This window comes from Urocampus carinirostris, chromosome 12 (assembly GCF_059441175.1).
Source record: "Urocampus carinirostris isolate Australia breed hairy pipefish chromosome 12, RoL_Ucar_1.0, whole genome shotgun sequence".
NCBI classification, from domain to species: domain Eukaryota; kingdom Metazoa; phylum Chordata; class Actinopteri; order Syngnathiformes; family Syngnathidae; genus Urocampus; species Urocampus carinirostris.
This window is the reverse complement of record NC_142360.1, coordinates 40,992,420-41,012,194: the sequence shown is the minus strand read 5'-3', so window position 1 is coordinate 41,012,194 and position 19,775 is coordinate 40,992,420. Positions and strand designations below refer to the sequence as shown.

General features: G+C 43.0%; 2 protein-coding genes across 5 annotated transcripts; one reads left to right on the top strand and one right to left on the bottom strand.

The window, feature by feature from the left end:
* Positions 1-486: 486 nt before the first annotated feature.
* LOC148356045 (uncharacterized) lies at positions 487-6,066 on the bottom strand. 2 transcript variants are annotated; one of them, XM_088349433.1, is made up of 6 exons: positions 5,648-6,066; positions 5,500-5,568; positions 4,378-4,548; positions 3,294-3,425; positions 2,995-3,099; positions 487-1,478 (listed from the first exon to the last, which is right to left on the bottom strand). In XM_088349433.1, exons 1-6 carry the CDS (start codon positions 5,829-5,831, stop codon positions 727-729), a joined length of 1,413 nt encoding a protein of 470 aa, XP_088205559.1. In that variant the 5' UTR covers positions 5,832-6,066; the 3' UTR covers positions 487-726. The 2 variants fall into 2 exon arrangements, with proteins under 2 accessions (XP_088205559.1, XP_088205560.1); XM_088349434.1 differs by having other exon boundaries at positions 5,509-5,568; positions 5,648-6,065.
* A 104-nt stretch (positions 6,067-6,170) lies between these two features.
* LOC148356044 (uncharacterized) lies at positions 6,171-17,886 on the top strand. Of its 3 annotated transcripts, none has more exons than XM_088349431.1 (8): positions 6,171-6,405; positions 8,851-9,018; positions 9,096-9,155; positions 10,595-10,678; positions 11,869-12,006; positions 12,075-12,200; positions 14,588-14,641; positions 15,367-17,885. In XM_088349431.1, exons 1-8 carry the CDS (start codon positions 6,330-6,332, stop codon positions 16,158-16,160), a joined length of 1,500 nt encoding a protein of 499 aa, XP_088205557.1. In that variant the 5' UTR covers positions 6,171-6,329; the 3' UTR covers positions 16,161-17,885. The 3 variants fall into 3 exon arrangements, with proteins under 3 accessions (XP_088205557.1, XP_088205556.1, XP_088205558.1); XM_088349430.1 differs by lacking the exon at positions 6,171-6,405 and adding an exon at positions 6,492-6,645; XM_088349432.1 differs by lacking the exon at positions 6,171-6,405 and adding an exon at positions 6,930-7,274 and having other exon boundaries at positions 15,367-17,886.
* Positions 17,887-19,775: the final 1,889 nt, after the last annotated feature.

Sequence of the window (19,775 nt, the reverse complement as noted above, 5' to 3'; positions counted from 1 at the left end):
CTGAGGTCATGGGTTCAAATCCAGCGACCGGCCTTCCTGTGCGGAGTTTGCATGTTCTCCCCGTGGGTTTCCTCCCACATTCCAAAAACACGCATGTCAGGTGAATTGGCCGGTCCAAATTGTCCCTAGGTGTGAATGAGCGAGTGAGTTGTCCGTCTTTGTGTCCCCTGCCCGCTGCTCGAAGATAGTTGGGATGGGCTCCAGCACCCCCGTGACCCTACTGAGGATAAGCAGTGCAGATCATGGATCGATGTTTATATAAATGTATACTAAACAACAAAATATTTATTTTGTCTTGCCTCTTATTCTGTATTCCGTCTGTATTTTGTTGTGTTAGATTCTTAAGGACGGACCGCTGCTGTCGTTTATGGCCCACTTTTTAGCATTCAACATTTTTTGAAAAACATTAAATGATAGAAAATTGTCAGTTCATGTCATCTTTGCGGACACAGAAATATAAAAGATGTCAATGTTTACACGGTTAAATTTGGTTCCAAAATACAGGATTTAATTTCTTATCAAAGATAGTCTTTCCTCTCGAGTCCTCACAAAATATTCAATTTGGGGTTCGCTTCGAGCTCGGTCCTGCATTCAAGTGAAGTGGTCGGGCTCAGGCAGGGTCGGGGTATAACACCCCAAGGTCGGGCTTGGATTTTTTAGGCTCGATCGCGTCACGACCATAAAGTGCCGTCAGCAAACCCATCAAAAACATCGTCCGAAGGTTCACTAGCATTGTTCCTTCTCTGTCCACTCTTCCGTCACAACAGGAAGAACCAGGTGGGAAATCCGGCTCCAGAGTCCGCCGTATTTGTCGGGGTCCATCTGGTCGAAGGCCACGGGACCTCCGTGCGAGAGGAACTTCCTCTTAAGGTGGTCATCCACCATCTCCTCCACGGCGCTTAAAGACGTCCCGCCGGGTATCTCCTCCTCCAGCAGGACGGTAAAGATGATGAAGGTCTTCTTGTAGGCGGCGTTCTCGTGGTCGCAGTAGCGGTAGAAGATGAGAGCGGAGCCCGGCGGCAACAGATCGAAGCGGTGGATGACGGCCACGGGTCGGTTCCCCCCGAAGGCTCCTTGCAGAAGGCCGTCGATGCGCAGCTTGACCCGGTCGCCGTCCCGGCCGGCCTGGCCGGAGCCGTCGACGTGCAGCGCCGAAGCGTTCCGGGCCGTGGAGAAGGCCGAAGCCAGGTCTCGGGCCAGGCAGCGGAGCGTCCGCCCGCCTCCCCGCCCGGCCGCCAGCATCAGGCTGACGGGCTCGCCGGGCATCTGCGTCTGGAGATGTCGCTTCAGGCGGACCCGGCAGCGACTCCACAGTTCGGAACGCTGGCGGGGGAAGCGAGATTGCGTGCGTTCCAACTCCTCCAGGAAGATTTGAACGGGAGGCCTGACGCTCGGAGGCGGAGCCTCGGGCCGGAAGAGGTACTGCGCGGCCATGGCCACGAAAACCAACGCCGCCGCGCCCGCTAGGTATCTTCTTACTGTACGGAGGGAGATAAGGTATTTACTATTTCATCACAGATATTTGTGTTTGTAAAAGAGAGTAGAACAACTGAAGAAACATCACTGTGACGCAATGAAAGGTAGTCTGTGCTAAATATTTTTTTTCTCCCCCAAAAATAAAGCAAACTGGGGCTGATTTTTCTCTGGTGCTTCTCTGGGTGTCGCCAAATCCAAAACATCGGCGGGCCAGATTTCCCCCCATGGGCCTCATGTTTGACATGAGTGCTGTACACTAAAATAGAACAGCTCCATCAATAAGACAATAAATACAAACTATCAAGACAATGTGAGGGAATACTTAAAAGGGGACTTTTCAGTCTGGTTTGGGTCTCAAAAGTTTTTTTCGGCCGATTTTAAAAGCAAATTTGGGGAATCAAATCGAAGAGAGCTTTTTGAGGGGGAGCCTTTAGCAACTATGGCGTCACTTTATGTCCACAAGTGGAAAAAAGGTCCTACCGCCCAGATTCATTTAAAAAAAATATATATATATATATATCGCCCGATGCAGTATTCCCTCGCTAGAACGCAGGCCATCTTTCGCAGTTTGCTACTTCCAGGGTTCCTGCACCTTTTTCATGGCTAAATTCAAGCACTTTCAAGCCCAATATATCCATTTCTCCAGTACCTTCAAAGGAAGAAATCCAATCGCTAGCTTGCTGCTAGCACATACTTTTGAGCTATCCATGATCTTTTTGTGTCAATAGGCTGCTATAAACTGACATGAATTCTGCCATTCCGCCTCAACAGTTTACATTGTCCAGTGAAGGATTTTATAGGATTGACTACAAATTACATTTAATGCAAAAGATATTCACCGACTGGGCTGTAGTTCAATGTCAGGGCACCCTGGTGGAAAATGTTGTTTACAGGAACGGCGGGAACAGGGCATAAGGCTGATAAGATAATCAGCACATCCAGACGGAGAAAGGTCCTGATGACATAGAAACGCTCGGTGTTGTTTTGAGTATTCCAGACATCGCGACGCCCAGGGGGGACTTCCTTGGCACGCCCATGGGAGGAGTCGGCACGCCATTATGCAGGGAGAAGATGAATAGGAGCGAGCTAAAGGACTTCAGAAGAGAGCTTACCTGAGACTCCAAAGACACTAATTCGGCCGTTTTCGATGGAGTACACTTAGTTAAATTGTTAATGAAATTAAATCTGCCCCCGTGTGAAAATGTCGGCTTTCTTGTTCATCTTTTCCCTCTAGAAACAAGCGCGCATAAATTGTTGGGTGCATCTGCTTCTGACTACCCCTTTTCGAACATGTTATGTGACATTATTTTGTTGTTGACTCACTGTTTTTGTCCTGTTTTTATTTTTATGTTCGAAATAAAAGTTTTCATTCATTCAATGTAGGTTGTGTTTGGTTAATGGAGTCCGATAACTCTTTCGAACAATTTGGTAAACGCTACATATTGATCATTAATTCCCAACACCAGTCAGCGGGAATAGAATCCAGCGCATTCGACAGATCATCAGAGCATAAAATACCTCCAGGGATCCCGTCCTCTCCTACATTCGCCGTCTTCTTAGAGGTGGAAGCGACAGAATCCAATTTCGTCTTCGCGCCATCTTTGAGTTTATCTGTTGAAGCTCCTTTCGCGGGAATTCGAATACAAAAGGATGAGCGAGAAAATGGATTTCTAAACCAGTCTTGTGAGTAAAGAGATCCCCGAGTTTTCGCGGTTAATGAGGACCAGAACCGAAAAGAGAGAGAAAAAGAAAGAACTGGAGAAAGAGAGAAAAGATAACTCAAGGGATCTCCCATTGTATAACAAGTGTTTCTTCACCTTTTGGATGGTCACGGACCCTGGATTTGGGCCAGGGGCTTTCAATGAGATCGTCCTCCTGGCCGGAGTCTCCATTGCTCTCTATTCCTGCCGCGGTGTCTTCTGGCACCGTCTCCGCTTCGTCCTCCCCGTCTACAAAAAAAACAACTCGTCACTCGAGATGACTTGATGCACGGGGGGCAAACGGGCGGTCCGCCGGCCGGATGGGGTCCGCCGAGGGTTTGAATCCCGCCCGCGAGACGACACCGAGAGAAACGCGGGAGAAAAATTGAGCTGCGCTTTGGAACGGGACCACTTGATGTCACCCAAGCCACGCGCTGCTCGCAGAGCAACTGTAGTAGAATTTCTTACTCTGTCCTTTTCTCGCTCTTTCTCTCTCTTTTTCTCTCCCTTGCTTTTGCTTTTTCATTCTATTTTGCTCTTTCTATCTGTTGACCTTATTCTCCCTATATTTGTTTTCCCCTCTAGGCTTTTTTTATTCTTTCTTCCTCATTCTTTCTCTTATTTCTATTTCTCCCTCTTTTGCTCTCTCCTATTTTTTTCACTTCATCTCTTTCTCACTCCTTTTTTTCCTCTCCTGCTCTTGCTCACTCTTTTTTCTCTCGTTCTTTTGATCTTTCTCTTTGTCTATCTTTCTCTTTTTTCTCTCTATCACCTTTCACCTTCTCACGCTCACTCTCTTATTGTTTTCTTCTCTTTTCATACCTTTCTATTGTGCTCTTGCTATTTCTCTCTCCCTTTCCCCTCTCATCAGCTCTCTCTTCCCTCTCATCATCTCTCTTGTCCCTCTCATCAGCTCTTTCTCTCTCTCTTTTTCCCCTCATCATCTCTCTCTCTCTTTTCCCTCTCATCAGCTCTCTCTTTGTCTCTCTCTCTTCCCTCTCATCAGCTCTCTCTCTCTCTTTTCCCTCTCTCTCTCTCTTTTCCCTCTCATCATCTCTCCCTCTTTCTTTTAAACCTATTAGTCCGGCCCCTGTGAGATTTTTTTCTAGTATGTGGCCCCCAGCTAAGTGAGTTTTCTCCTGACTTATCGAAACGAATGGAAAGTCACGTCGTCTTCTCAAGGCCCACATAAGACTCTCACCAGCAACCTTCTCCTCGACTCCCTCCGCCGCCACGCACCCATGACCGAGTTTATCGGCGTCTCGGTCAAGCGAATCCGGCTCGTCCAGTCCGTCCCGCTTTCGCCCGTCGGTCGGAACGTCGGTCTCCTCGCGGGGCCGATCGTCTGCGTCACAAAGGAGGTCCCGGTCACCTGATGGGGCAGAAAAACTCATAATACTCTTAGTTGTACTATGAATCGGTCCGTTTTTTTTCTGTGAAGATCCAACAAAGCAGCGCTTCCTGTTCCCTATCTATGTTTTCGATCATTTATAACTTCTTTATTCATTTAGTCCAGGCACGTCCAATGTCCGGCCAGGGAGATACTTACGGCCCGTGAACAAAGGAAGAGGGAGGTTTTACTGCCCTGGGGCCTCTGTCATAAAATAATAATATGTTGCCCACAGTATAGAATAATAATAAATATTTACCATTTGAAAAGATGGCAGTAGCGACTGGGTGTGTTAAAAAAAAAAAAAAAAGGAAAGTTGACTCTGAGGGTCTTCCAGGACAAGGGGAATTTGGACTATTGTTTCACCCAAATCGGAAACAGCTGCATATGCCTAATTTGCCGTGAGACGGCGGTTGTTTTTTTAAAAGAATCTCTTATTAAGATGCCAGAGCAAGCATGCACACTACAAAAAGCCAACTGGAAACGAACGCTGTGAAACTGTGAAGCAACCGGCAGGCGTTTTAAGTGGGGTCCGCGAATCGAATGAAAACGCTGCAAAGGCGAGCTACGAGGTCGAGACGCTGTTTGCCGAGCTCTATTCACGGAGGGTGAATTTCCCGAAGACTGTTTGAAATATGCCGGACTGAATCGTCGGCCCTCACATCTTATCAGCTCAGCAAACCTGCCCGCCTGCTTTTCTAAAGAGTTTGGACACTCCTTGTCTAGTGGCTTGAACTAGTTAAATAAAACATTTGAAATGCCATTCTTCGACCCATGCATAGCCAATGGCGTTGTGGCTGAGGGAAAATCCATTATATAAAACAACATCCAAGCATTCTGGACATGCGAATGGTTTGAAAGTACCAGGTGAACTGCAACGGGTTCTCTCAGTTCCCTAGCGTTTATGGAAGTAGATTAGAGAAAACCCCTTACCCTGTTTACCTAAACAAGGTTTTTGTCTCTTGATCTTCTCATCAGACTGATCTTCGTCTTTGTTGAGACCTGAGAACATGACACATGATATTGATCACCAGTCCTTCGATGCCATTCAAAATGTTGCCTTTGTGGTGAAATCTATGACCTGTTGCTGCCGTATTTTCTTGTTTGGAATCGTTTGTTGGGTTTTCCATGACTGGTTTGGACATTTCACTCCAACTGTCCCACTGTTGGACTTGTTGTCCTAAGATTAAACACACGATCGTCAAATCATAACAACTTGAACTTTGAACCAACCCAGTACAACTGCAAAGTCCATCATAATTCATGACCCCAGCTCTATAATAGCTTTATAAATTCGAACGTTCTAGAAAAATATGAAATGAATAGTTTGCTTAGTACAAGTCCAAAGGCGAGAAAATGAAACTAAAATGTTGGCAGCAAGTTAGCTTAGCAACATTAGCAAAACAAAGTCTGGCTTGGAACCGCTGTAACGAGAACCAAGACACCCTGGCTTGGAAATATGTGAGTGAAGGAATTAAAACGTCGATAAAATATAATAAAATATAAAAATATAATCAAAAGATATCCAGGGAAACTCACGCGACCACTGATGAAGCGAATACGACAGTCTCTCCCTGACAAGCCAAAGCGGAACCCTTTCAAGAAGACCGTGTTTCCAGAGGGACAACTTTGACTATCGGGACGTTTCCCTTTCATTATCCCGTCGCGTTATTCCTTCCCCGTGCGTCGGAGCGCAATGTTCGAATATATCGTTTAATCCGCGTTTTATCGCATTTATTTTACTTTTAGGATTCAAACTAGAAATGGAAACGGGTGTTTCCGAAGATACGGGTCCCCAGGCTTTGAGGAGGTCGGCGCGGCATCACCCAGCGGGAAGGCGTAAGTGTGACAGTTTCGTGTTGTTAGCAATCGATGCTAGTCCACGTTAGCCACTTCTTTCGGAGTTGAAGACACAAAATCCATTCAAATCAACTTTTCCTGCAGCTTCATTTTGTGACGCCACTCCAAGAGCTCCGATAAAGAGATCTCGAAGAACCATGCAAAAGCGGAAGGCGTCGTCGTCCTCTGTCTCAAATGTTAACGGCTCCACGCATGCGGAGAATAGCTCTGATGATGAAGGTGAGCTGACTGTATTTTATGTCTTCAACGACAATCAAAAGGCGTGAAAATAGCTCACCTTTTGGCGAAATTCACTCGTTTAACGGCTTAACGTTCCGACTTTTGATAAACTAAGATGTGTCCCCAACATGTCATCAGTCACTGAGATACGTCAAGTCATGTTTATTTGTACAGTCCTTAATCACAAAGAGTCTCAAAGGGCTGCACAGATTATTGCAAACCAAAGACTATTATGACACCATCCCTCATCTAAAACCTACATGAGGGCAAGGGAAAAGTCATGAGGTCATCCCCATTCCAGCATGACCAGGCCAAAATGGATGTTGCATTAACAAATAATACACAGATATTGTCAACATATCAGCATGGATTTAAACAGTTCCACTGAGGTTGCCGATCGATACTCGGGGAAGAGCATTCCACAGCACCGGGGCCCGAAGGTCGAACGCTCTTGAACCTGCTGATTTCTTCTTGATTCTTGGGATCACGAGTAGACCAGCATTTTCAGAGCGAAGTCTCCGGACCGGAACATAAGGGCGAAATTAAATCTGAAAGATATGAAGGAGCAAGTCCATGCATGATTTTGTATAATACCAACAAAACGTTAAGTGAACAGGGAGCCAATGCAGGTGTAACGACCCTCTTTCATGCACGACACAAGGGTTCACAGTCACTCGGTTTATTGCCTGCATTCAGTAAACAAAACAATACAAAAGTCAGGGCATCTGTTCACGACTGCAATTATCTTCAGCGCGATACAAATTGGCTGACGCTACGGCCAGCAGACAACATGCGAGCACATTATTAGTGAAACTTCAATAATAACAATGAACATAACTTTCCCACGTACCTGCATTCAGTAAACAAAACAATACAAATGTCAGGGCATCTGTTCACGACCGCAATTATCTAAAACATTAAAGATACAAAGAAACGGGTCATCACTCAACAGGCCGCACCTTGTGGCGTGTTTGCATCAAAACATGTTGCATCATCGTTTCAAGCTGTATTACTTTACTTTTTTTTAATATACATCATTTAGCACAACTTATATATCTTTATATACAAAAATAATTTGTGAAAGCAGCTCATATATCTAGCAAAATATGCATTTTTTTTATCCAACTGATATTGGGCACATCTTACCTTCAACGCTTACAAATTCACTTAAGCTACGGCAAGCGCTGAAGCCCATAAAGTGCCAAACGAAAAAAACAGTCGCAGACGCCCATGACTTAACTGAATGAGGTACCGGAATATTAACAGTAATGCAACAAAAACACAGATTTTGTGAGAATTCTAAAAAACAATCAAATTTCAACTCTGTTACACAGGTCAGCTAAAATGCCTAAAACTCCTGGGATTCAAGATATGGACTCATCAGAGAAACATCACCGTCAGTCTGAAATGAGAAAGCTGGCGTCACTGACCCAAAAGTGCTGTGACATTCCACTCTTGAAACTATTAGACACATACACACAATGATGTTTACATATTAAAAAAAAAAAAAAACTAAAAGCATTTCTGCATCAGCTGACGATCCTTTTTGTAACAAGTTTGTTGTGCTCCTTAATTCCCCGATTAAAATAAACCGACTCATTAGAAGATTTTCAATATAACCTCTGACCTTCTTATGGACACCACTCTCAGCCAATCCCAAGCGTTTTTTCACGGTCCTCAGCCCGTGACAACTTACGAGGGGGCTGCATTGAAGAAAAACGACACCTACTTTGGCTTCAAAAATCTTTACCCAACAGTGACTGATTCAAATGTTGGTTAGCCAATGAAAACCCCAGCATCATTTTATGCCATTTTACTCGGTGTTCAAATTACAGTCCGAATAAACATGCAAAAATGCATCCTGGGATCCATTTTTACTCACGATTTGCACTCTTGCTTGTGATCCTATGTTCCGTGGTAGTATTTTTGTATTTACTGTAGTAGCACATTTGCATTATTTCTATCGTATTTTTTAATATTGCATTGGACCCCCGTTTATTGCCTGTTGCGTTTTTTTAGGAAAGAAAATTAAATAAAAATACTTGTAGGATCGCTATTATCAAGAATCGTGATATGAATCAGTACCTGAGTATCGGGATACGATCACCTTTATAACACCCGACGCGTTTTCATGCCCGTCATTGAGCTTGTTGTCGTACTTTCTGAGCGAAAAGTGTTTACATTTTCTCAATTTCGGCCTTCCAGAATCCCCTGGTAAGAAGGGTCGACAGGAGGAGGGAGAAGCGCTTGGAGGCAGCGGTGGTGAAATGGAGATGGATCCTCAGGAATTCGCCCTGGAAGAAGATGAAGACCAAGAAATTAATAAAATGAGAGATTTTGTGGGTACTTCCAGTCAGCCGCTATTCCCGCTCAGTAAGTCCCTATGATCTCGCTTGATGTCGAGATCTTGATTTTTTTTTAAGTTCCATGTTTTTAATCTTGTACAACAGCCTCCTCCTCCATTGCACCCATGCAGCCCTTCTCTGATAGACACCTGACCAAGCACAAAGGTATAGCAGCAAACTTTCCTAGTTGTGCTCAAATGGATGGATAAGTGCAGGGTTCGTACGGTTGCTTGAAATCCTTGACAATGTTAATGTTGTGTTTACAAGGTTAGGAAAATGCTTGAGATTGTGGCCATTGCCATGTGTCTTGGCAGTCTGGCTCTAAAGACCACGCAAAAAAATCAAGAAAAATGTTTTGAAAAGGGCGTGAAAATGATGCCGACACGCCTGCTCTGGTGGCTTGTGACGTTGTCAAGGTCCCCGACTGGTCGCACCCAAGAGGACAGCTCTATTTAGATAACTGGCTTTTTTGGCTCAGCCCACTGAGAAGAGCCAGCTCTTTCCGTTCCCAAGCGGCTCCTCATATTTTTTGTTTTTTCAATGATATATTATGAATAATATTCAAACCATATGCAAATGATTGAGTGATTAGTATGCTCATATGTTTTGCAGGGGATCCATGAAATATAAATTAAAATATTCACAGAATTGTAAAATACAAAACCATTTAAGTTTTTACGCACTGAATAGATTTAAAGTTGAACAGCAGCACAAAATTCCTAAAAATGCAAATCAATGAAAACAAATATATTACATCTTCAGTGTGATGGATTATTGATCAAATTAAACAACAAAAACTATTTACAATTTTTCATCTAAAGAATTTAGACAAAAAATACAAGTTAAATCAAACAAAAGAGCATTAGAAAGATTGAATGCACTCTGCTTTGGAGTAATCAATATCATTCACATGAGTCCAAATTTGGCTCATTTTTCAGCTTTCTATACATAAGAGTACTTTCTTTTTTCGTCTTTGGTATTTAACTCCTTCATTACCCACCACCTATAGATTCGTTTTCCTGTTTGTAAACACGTATGATGTATCCAAGCTGCACAATCATTCTTGAAGCAAAATGCCAGAATTCATGTCAGTCTATAGCAGCCCAATGACACTAAAAGATAGGACTAGCTCAAAACAGAAGCAAGTAGATAGATATAGATAGATAGTTTATTCATCCCGTAGGGAAATTCATACTTCCTGCAGTATCCTTGTGTTGAAAAATAAAAAATAAAGAATACAAAAATACCCAATATAACGTGTTGCTATAAAGTATTTAAACAGTGCTACGGAAAATACACACTGTCATAAAAATAGGGTAATATGCAAATGTGGGGGTGGGGTTTCATGCGGGCTTTTACTCGCCCGGGTGGAGTTAAAGAGCCTCATGGCATGAGGAAGAAATGATCTCCTCAGGCTGTCCTCGGTATGTGCTAGTAGAAAAAGAGCGACTTTATTTTAGTCATCAAAGCTAACAAAAAAGAGCGTTCTTTTGTTTGGCACTGGATTTCTTCCTTTGAAGGTACTGGAAACATTGGCCTTGAAAGTGCTTGAAAAAAGTTGTACGGACCCTGTAAGTGAAATTGTTTCCTCTTTTTTTTTTCAGTTATAGAATCAACTAAAGAAACCACTATGTTCTTGAAGCCGCGAAGTGAAAATCTAGACAGACCCTGGATCAACCATACAAAAGGTACAACGTCTGCTTGTTGTGTTTAAGTGTATACACAACGTGTACTTTTACATAGAAGCAGTCATCTGAATCAAAACAGAATATTGCTAGCAAGTCGCCTATGCAGTAAAGTTTTCTTCGTTTTCCTGGTTACTTGTACATGTAATTGCTTGTTTCCATACCCAGTTTCCCTTACCTGGGATTTTTTATGGCCCAAAGCATTGTGGGACTTGTAGTACAGAGACGAGTCGTGCATGCAAAACTTTGTATCGCTCGCTGAAAAAGCCTTATGCGTGGCGTTTGATTTTCTCCGGGTCGTTTCCATTTTATTTTCTGCCCATACGGTGAAAATGCCACAGTTGTATTTATCCATATAGAGTGTAAGTCTAGGCTGTACAACGTCACCAGTCAGTGAAATGGGTCATGCCATCTATCACTGGAAAGTAAAAACTCTTCAAATTCAAGACATGATGACCATTTCAAAATGTACTCACCACAGAAACATCAGCATCAGTCTAAAATAAAACTATAAATCTGGCATTGCTCACCAAAAACATGAACTGAAAGTCGGCCTATGGCACGATTCCCCGCAAACAGGACCGTGTTACAGCCAAGACTCTACATAGAATCCAACAGTTAATCATATTAACTCCAAAACGCACCAAAATGCCTACCTATAAAAAAAAAAAACGCCTAAAAGTATTTCTGCATCATTGGGTTTTCCTTGTTGCAAACTGTCTTTTTCGCCTCATAATACCCTTTTACAAGTAACGAGACTCGTGGAATGATTTCTAATATGGCCGTTGGCTTTTTGGTCTTTCAATTGCATGAGAGAGAAAAAAATGGAGAAGCATTGATTTAATGTCTAAAGTTAAATGTGAAAATGATGTTTATTTGAGTAAAAAGGTCCGTTTCGCTTGGGCGTTGAAATCAGATTACTCGCCACGTCTAGAGGGTTATTGGACAGACGTACACAGGACATTATCTACCGACACGGAAATCAGATACCTCCACACATGGCATCACACATCCAGATGACTGTATACGATTATTAGAGACAGTTAGGTGCAGAAATAGAAGAAGGGTCTTTAAACGACCACCTAGGTTTGTCTCTAGGCGTGTAAACGATTCTTCCGAATATTCTGTTTTTTGATGGGATTACTGCCTGCCTGTCATCACAGTGGATGCCGTTTTGTTTCTTGTTGTTTCAGTCAAGGAATCATCAAGGCAAGAAGCCGCTACCTTCTCCAAACCCCGAGCACCGGAGAAATCTTCCGACCTGCACGTTAACAAAATCACCAGCATGGCCGAATACAAAAAGGAGATGGAGGCTAACGCCAAAAGATTTGGTACGATCCACGAGCAGCAATCTGAATGGTGAAGTTTTGTGAAGTAAGACTCTTTCTTCCACGTGTAGGTGACGCCAGTCTCAACCGTAACGGCGGAACGAATTTGCGCACGACGTCCGTGACGCCTCTCGCGCTACGACATCGAGTCAATAACGCTCCCGTCTGGAAAGAACAAGCCCCACGCAAGAAAAAAGGTAAAAATGGATAGTGTAAAATCCGGACGACAGAGCGCACCTGACTAAAACGGTTAAAAAGCCTCCAAACCAAGACTCTGACATTTAAACTCGGCAGAAACAAGCCTGGAATTTCCTGTCTAAACAAATGTGTCCTCATTATGTCGATAAGCTCCGACTTCCACAACAGCGCTCGAATCTAAGAACGAAATTTTGTCTTTGTACGGGCTGCACCGGATATTAAGCTGCAGGCCATAAAAATGAACTCATTTGCGTCCATTTCTTGCATACCTGAAGCTGTTCCGCTGTTTCTTTCCGCAAGTTGTTTACGTCACATGTTTTCGGAAGCGATCGTTTAATATGGAGACTATTGGAGTGATTATGAAAATGAGCACATAATGACTACTTAGCTGATAAAAATTGCGAAAAAGGGCGGCGCCGCGTAAAATGGGAGCCCTTTATTTCTAGACTACAGTATCAGAATAACTATTGTGTGGGCTTTGTGCTTTTGCCATTGGCGGTTGCCGTGGTTACGGACCGACTTGCATTTGTTTGTCATCGTTCTTTGATGATTAAAGGAAAATCCGGCGACCGGTGATACGAAAAGAGAACAGACAAATAGATAACTCAAATTTTTAAATTGAGAACTTGAGCTGTGGGTGGAAATGTTGACATAGCGTGAATACGTAGTACATATCGAAGACCGCAGTAGCTCAGGAGTGGCCGTCTTGAGACCGAGAGGTCGCAGGTCCGATTCCCCGCTCCTCCGAGACGCATTTAGAAAATAACAAAAGACATCTCGTTGGGTTAGATCAGTGTTTTTCAACTGTTTTTGAGCCAGGGCATGTGTTTTTTACACTGAAAAAAATTTGCGGCACACCACTCACCAATTTTTTTTTAAAATGACACTGAGCATTAGGTTTAATTAGGATATCATTTATAATACCCCCTGTTTTACAGCACAGACACTTGACAATGACATAATATTAGCAGAAAACGATTCATAAATGTTTTATCAAATTTAAAAAATTGACATTAGATAGTTTCTCACGGCACACCCGACGATCTCTCACTAGTGTGCCTCGGCACAGTGGTTGAAAATCACTGGGTTAGATAACTGCCGCCAATTCTAGATCATGCTGCAAGAAGAGTCACCAGGGCACTGTGAGCATTCGACGCATATGCACAGTGCCAAATCGGTAGCCTTTCCAGAAGATTCCATGCAGATGAGAATTGAGCGTGGAGGACGCTTTCGTCGTGGCCGCGGTGAGGTAAAGAATGCTCGTTCGATTTTCCCGCAAAAACACGAGGCGGTATGCGAACCAAATGTACTCGGGCAAGAGACTGAACCCCAACTGCTCCCCATAAGCAGGTAGGCACCTCGCATGGCTGACTCTACTAAGGCTTCGGGAGCTCTTGTCTGACTTTTAAATATTGAAGGAAGTACTGTTAAATCTCTCGTTCAGCTTGTGGAGAATGAATTCTCAAAATGTAGCGTTGACCAAATTGTTGGAATGAGTTATCTGACTCCATTAACCAAACACGACCTACATTCATCCAACAATTTATGCGCGCTCGTTTCTTCAGAAAAAAAATGATCAGGAAAGCCGACATTTCCACACGGGGGCGGATTTATTTTCCCTCAACAGAAGAACTAAGTGTACTCCATCGGAGTGACGTTGGAGTCTGTGTGAAGGCTTTTTATGAAGCTTTCTCTTATTGGCCCACGTCTCCCCGCAAGATGGCGTCTCGGCTCCTCCCATGGGCGTGCCAAGGAATTGTTTGCGCCCATTGTTCTCACAACACAGCGCCTTGATGTCTGGCTTCCCAAAACAACATCACCTCCACGAGTCCTGTTCTCCAAATTCCCTAGACAATATATGATGCATTTGGAACAGCCTGCCCTGACCTTGTACATTGAACTCAAGCCCACTCAGTGAAAATCTTCATTGCATTATGAGTCAATCGTATAAAATCCTTTATAGTCAAATGTATAAAATCGTTTAAGCTTCAGTCATGTATTACAGGAACAATGTTGTCAAAACACGGGCTAACGTCACGAGAAGGTTGTCACTAAGGTCACCGCAGTTCTTTGTATTTAGAACGCACGTGGTGTGGAAAAGAGCAGCTTGCCCTTTTCCTCGATGCTGAATCATTTGTGATCAGAAGTTGTGATCAATCATACAATTCAACTGGACCTCTGTGAGCTTCTCGTTCATTGAGTCGGTCTTTTGTTTTTCCAGACAAGGAAAAGAGTAGAAGCCTCATTGCATTCAAAGCTGCGGCGTTAAAAGTGTAGCAACAAAAAAAAGTAGCGCCTTGTCGTCCGGAATTCAGTGTATATTTGTAATAGTGGCAGCCATTTCAGTGTAACATTCCCTACCTCCCCCTCCCCATTTTCCTTTCAGAAATTAAAAAGACCAAAGAGGCTGCAAGGCAGAGTTCTGCAGGTTCATCACGAGGTAAAGACGGGGTTCGTACGGGTGCTTGAAATCCGGGAAAAGGATGGAATTTCAATGTTGTGTTTTCAAGGTTTAGGAAAATGCTTGCATTTTGGGTTAAGAGCTTGAAAATGCTTGAAATTCTTGCCACTTTTCTTGGCAGTCCGACTGGTGAGACCACGCATGAAACGAAAAACTTTAATATTAAAACAATAAAGTTGGCTCAAAAATGACGCCAACACGGCATCTACGTTGTCATGTGAAGCATCATCGCCCTCTGCAGTCATCATTCTGGTCCATATGAGTAAAATAGATGAAAATAGTGGCTCATATTTTGAGGGTGTGTGAATTGATATCCCATGATGCAACTTACAATGAGAAATCTGGTACGAATCAATCAAGTACTGCCTAATAGAAATATCAAGAACATTAAATTGGACGTCAACCAAACTGAGACGGCAGCAAAAAGTAATAAAATGGGGAACAGAAACTCGCTTTCATTTTCTATGCCCCATTCAGCTGCTGCTTTATTGTTTGTTCTGGTTCTTTTTCCTACAGGCAGCACTCGGTCACCTCAAACAACAGAGCTAATGATTGATTCACTCCCCATTTCCTCTTTTAATGGTATTGGAAAATTGGCCTTAAACGTGCTAAAAAGTGCTTAAATTTGGCCCTGTCAAGATCACCTTTTTTCCCCCCAGACTTGAATTAGGGATCGCTTAAATGTGCTGTTCTGTTCCTTCCAGGATGCTTTCATTATTTGAGCCGGTCGCTTTTGGTCCTTCTTCTGCTGAGTTCCGCTTTGCTGCTGCTCTACAAAAGCAAGATGATCTGGCTGAACCGGAAGTCTGCCGAAGGTACGCAGCGTCCGTCCAGGTCTGTGAAGCTGGAGACCTTCACGGATCTCGTAGCTCGGTTGGAGGAGCGCTTCGGCAGTCAAAGACCAGAACTTTGGAAGAGGAGCAAAATCCACCTGGTCAAGCATCTCCAAAACGCAGAGCCCACGGAACCCATCAGTCTCATCCTGACTTCCGGATCCGGAGCCGAGAAAACGCTGTCCTGCCTGGCGGAGGGCCTGGCGACCGCATTCTCCTCGGCGCGGGAAGCTTCCGTGTTGCGAATCGACGGCTCTCGGAACGCCGGTCTGGATAGCGACCGGGTGAAGCTGGACATGGACGAGAAGATGCGGGCGGCTTTCGAAGGAAACCAAAGGGCTGCCGTCATCCACCGCTTGGAGGAGCTGCCTCCGCCTTCCACTCTCCTTTTCTATCGCTACTGCGACCACGAACACGCCGCCTACAAAGACGTCTTCCTGTTGTTTACCTTGCTGCTGCCTCAGGAGGAGGTCGGCGGGGGACTCGGGGTGGTGGAGGAAATGGTTCAGGACTATCTTAAGGACAAGCTGGTGGGCACGAGCGACTCCAAGGCCTTCAACAACATGGATTTGGACAAGTTCGGAGGTCTGTGGAGCCGGATCTCGCACCTCGTCCTGCCCGTTGTGGCCGAGGATGACGTGGAAAAGAACGGATGCCGAGTATAAACCTGCGCTGTTGTCATCGGCGGTGTCTGCAATAACGGACCAAAATGCACTTGCTTGTCATCGTCCCGCGATGATTAAAGGAAACCCGAGCAACCTGACAATGCCTTTGATGATACAGAAAGAGAAGTGTAGCGTTTTTGATAGAAAGCTTTGTCAGCTTTTTCTCATTGGTCACTCCAGGTTAAGAATTTTACCTTCATTTCTTAAATTGTTTCACAAAATCAGTCCTTTAATTTGATTTAAAATCTGCGAAAAGTTGGCTCATTGAAAAATGTATTGGACCATGGGTGACCATTTTGGCATAGATGCAGACCATTTACCATTTGTATCCACCAATATATGGTATTGCACACAAAGAGCGCTAGTCCCCACCAATGACAAGACCAAACCTGCACCTTTCATGGCAGTGGTTTTCAAATAGAGGCGCGGGCCCCCCCTGGTGGTGGGACTTTTATATTGCCTTAGAATAAAGTGCATTGCACATCCACTACCTTAGGGGGTAAAGCATCCGCGCTTTGTACATGCACAGCAGAGGGAGAATGAATATGAAGTGTCGCAAACCCTCCGGTCACCCTAATGAAAACATTTTTAACACGAATGAGAAGACGGGCAGAGAGAGACGGGATTAAAAAGGAGAATCTCTCGAAAGCTAAGATGAGAAAGTTTATCCAAGCATACGTAGCCATCAGCTTCACTGCGACCACTGTGCTAGACATGCTCGCTAAGTCTAAAAATGTTGGCAGCGGACAGCATGAACCCAAATAAATTAAGCTGTTAATCAATGAGGTTACACAGAAATCATGCTAGTTAGACGCTTGTTTGGGGCTGGGGGTATGAAAATAAAATCATTGAGAAGACGTCCCCTCCCATGCTAAAACTACAGTTTTTTTCTTGTTTACTGCCTCAAACGTAAATATTGGTCAATCAAATTGTAGTCTGTGAACAAAAACCTTTCAACACACCCAATGAGTTTACTTCATAAATTATAAATAAATAACAGAAACTAAAAATCGAATTGATAGTATTTGAGGATGGAAAAAAATGAAATGAGCGATTTTGGATTTATTTTTCTGACCGATCTTTTAAAAGGTTACCAGTCTTGTGTTTCAGACAACACCTCAATTGTCAAGAAAATATAGTTTTAAGCAGGGAAGAGGCGAAAAAGTCTCATTTGGCGCTTGTTGAATCGAACTGACTGGCTGAACTGTTTCCGGGAGACCGCCTAGGAATACCAGTTCCTGTCTGGGTCGTTCGGAGCACGCTCTGCTGCGACAGCACTTACTGTACCTCTCCGGTACCGTCTGTGAAAGGACTGAATACATTGAATTATGACTTTTGATTTCAAGTCGATGTATCACGTGTGTTTTTGTGTTCCTTTTTGTGATTGATGGAGTGAAAATCTGCGTATATTTGACCTGCTCAACCAATCAATTCCTTTGTAAAGATTCCATCTGTTTTTGTTTAGTGTAAAAAAAAAAACACTTTAAAGTTTGATGAGAAATTATTTTTTTATTCGTTTTGATTATTTCAAAGTATTTTTCTGAAAATTGGGTATACTGTAATGATTTTTTATGCCCAAGGTAATACAATTTACTCTGTACAGCTTTTTACATATAATGTGTGCCTTTGTAACTACAAAGTAAAATACTTTTTGAAATATGCGGACTATAAATGAATGGTGTGTGCTTTTCAAAATTTATTACAATTATTAAATATGAATAAAAACATTTTTGAGTAGATGACTTGTCTTTCATCCTTCGGGGCTCTTATTTTACAGATTGTTGATTGGCGATCTTTACAGAACTTTTATGCAAATTGCAACAATTGAATCGGGGTTTGTATGGATGCTTGAAATCCTTAAATTGTAATGTGTTTTCATAGTCGGGACAAGGCTTGCACTTTGGTTGAAGTGCTTGAAATGATAATCATTTCCATGTTTCCTAGCAGTCTGACTCGATGGACCACGCTTTAAAATAAAGACATTTGAAAAAAAGTGAGTAGAAATGACGGGGATAGTGGCTCCAGCCCTCATTATTGAGTTGTGAAGCGTTACTGCCCCCTACTGTCGCATCCAAGAAGACTGCTTTATCAGACTCATCGTGGGAATTCCGTCTTTTTGTTCGACTCTTTCAGATTTTTTTAGTGACTTAATAACAAAAATAAACATTAAGCACCGAATGATTTCGTAATTGGTAATTTCACGTGTTTTTCAGGGGAGTTCTTAACCCAGGATGTCAAACTTATTTTAGCCTCATGGTAGATAAAACATTCTCACAGGGGCCAGACTAGTCGAAGAAAGAAAGACAGAAAAAAAAGAAAAGAACTCTTAAAAGCGAAAGAGTCAAAAGAAAGTAAAGAAAAGTAGGACAAGTATTGCCGGATGCCAGCAATCACATGACGCTAGTGTTTACACCGTGACGTCAACCGACCCTGATAGTCGTCAAATCCCGCCTACTCTACCCTAAACCATTGGTCGGCCACATATGTTTATTTTCTGTGATTGGATGATTCCATGTGTCAATCACATCTGCTCATTGTTGATCCCCAAGCGCAGCTGGTCTGTTATGGACATGAGACATAAGCGAAAAAGTAAGTGAAAGTTGATATTTTTCTAAATAACAACGCTCGATAACAACACTATAATTTTCTTTTAATATTTATTGTATTAAAACTGATGTTAAGTGGGTTTAACGTTTTCCTTCTTGCCAAGTTAATCGCCAAGTCGGAGGCGACCACTTCTTCCTTGTTGGTTTTTTAAAGGTTTTCTTCGCCTTTTAAATGTCGAAATTTAGCGACAAAATCACGTTTTAAATGTTACTTATTTAATTAAATTGGTTAAATATGTTGTCAGAGTTGGACAAAGCTGCCGGAGATTAACCCAGTTAGCTTTGAGCTAACGTGAGATGGCTAGGTCAGGGGTCTTCAACGTGGTGCCCGTGGGTACCAGGGTGCTCCCACGGGGACAGCTGAAGGGCCCGCGGAAGTGGTCTGCTGGGTTTGAAACATTTTAGATAAATTCTTGTAAATCTTGCAATGTTCTTGAGGTTAAGTGTTGAACTGAGGCTAGGAGCTTGGGTTTGGGCTTTAAATGGGGTTTTAAACGCGTTTTATCGATCCAAAATAGGATTGGGGCTAGGGTTTAGAAATAAAGGCTTCTTATTGGGGTATTCAACTGAATTTAGGGTTCTGAAATAGGGTTAGGTGTATGTTTAGGGTTAGGAACTAGGGTTTGTGCTTCATCTTAGGGTTTTCGATCAATTTTTGAATTCCCAAACAAGGTCCCCAACCTTAGAGTTAGGATTTGAAACGAAGGCTTAGGCTCCTGATTTTTTTTTTTAGTGTTTGACATTCTATTTAACTAAACAAGATGGTCATCTTTTTAGAAATGTATATAAAAGTGGGTGCCCTTTGCGGTATTATGCAACAAAGAATTAGCTCTTGCTTGAAAAAGATTTGAGACTCCTGAAGTAGGTCGTAAAACGTAAATAAAGGGTTCTTAACATACATTACAAATTCGCTTCGACTTAATTCTTTGTAAGGTTTTATTCCCCCTTCAAAATGCTTTCATTAACATAGTTATATTTCATTTCCATTTTGGTGATTATAAAGGCATCG

Coding starts and splice junctions, on each gene's coding strand:
- LOC148356045 (XM_088349433.1), bottom strand. CDS start 5,831: ATGAATTATGATGGACTTTGCAGTTGTACTGGGTTGGTTCAAAGTTCA. Junction 4,549..5,499: donor ACCTTGTTTAGGTAAACAGG/GTAAGGGGTTTT, acceptor CTGCCCCATCAG/GTGACCGGGACCTCCTTTGT. Junction 3,426..4,377: donor AGTCGAGGAGAAGGTTGCTG/GTGAGAGTCTTA, acceptor TTTTTTTTGTAG/ACGGGGAGGACGAAGCGGAG.
- LOC148356044 (XM_088349430.1), top strand. CDS start 6,564: ATGCAAAAGCGGAAGGCGTCGTCGTCCTCTGTCTCAAATGTTAACGGC. Junction 12,201..14,587: donor AGCCCCACGCAAGAAAAAAG/GTAAAAATGGAT, acceptor TTTTCCTTTCAG/AAATTAAAAAGACCAAAGAG. Junction 14,642..15,366: donor TTCTGCAGGTTCATCACGAG/GTAAAGACGGGG, acceptor TGTTCCTTCCAG/GATGCTTTCATTATTTGAGC.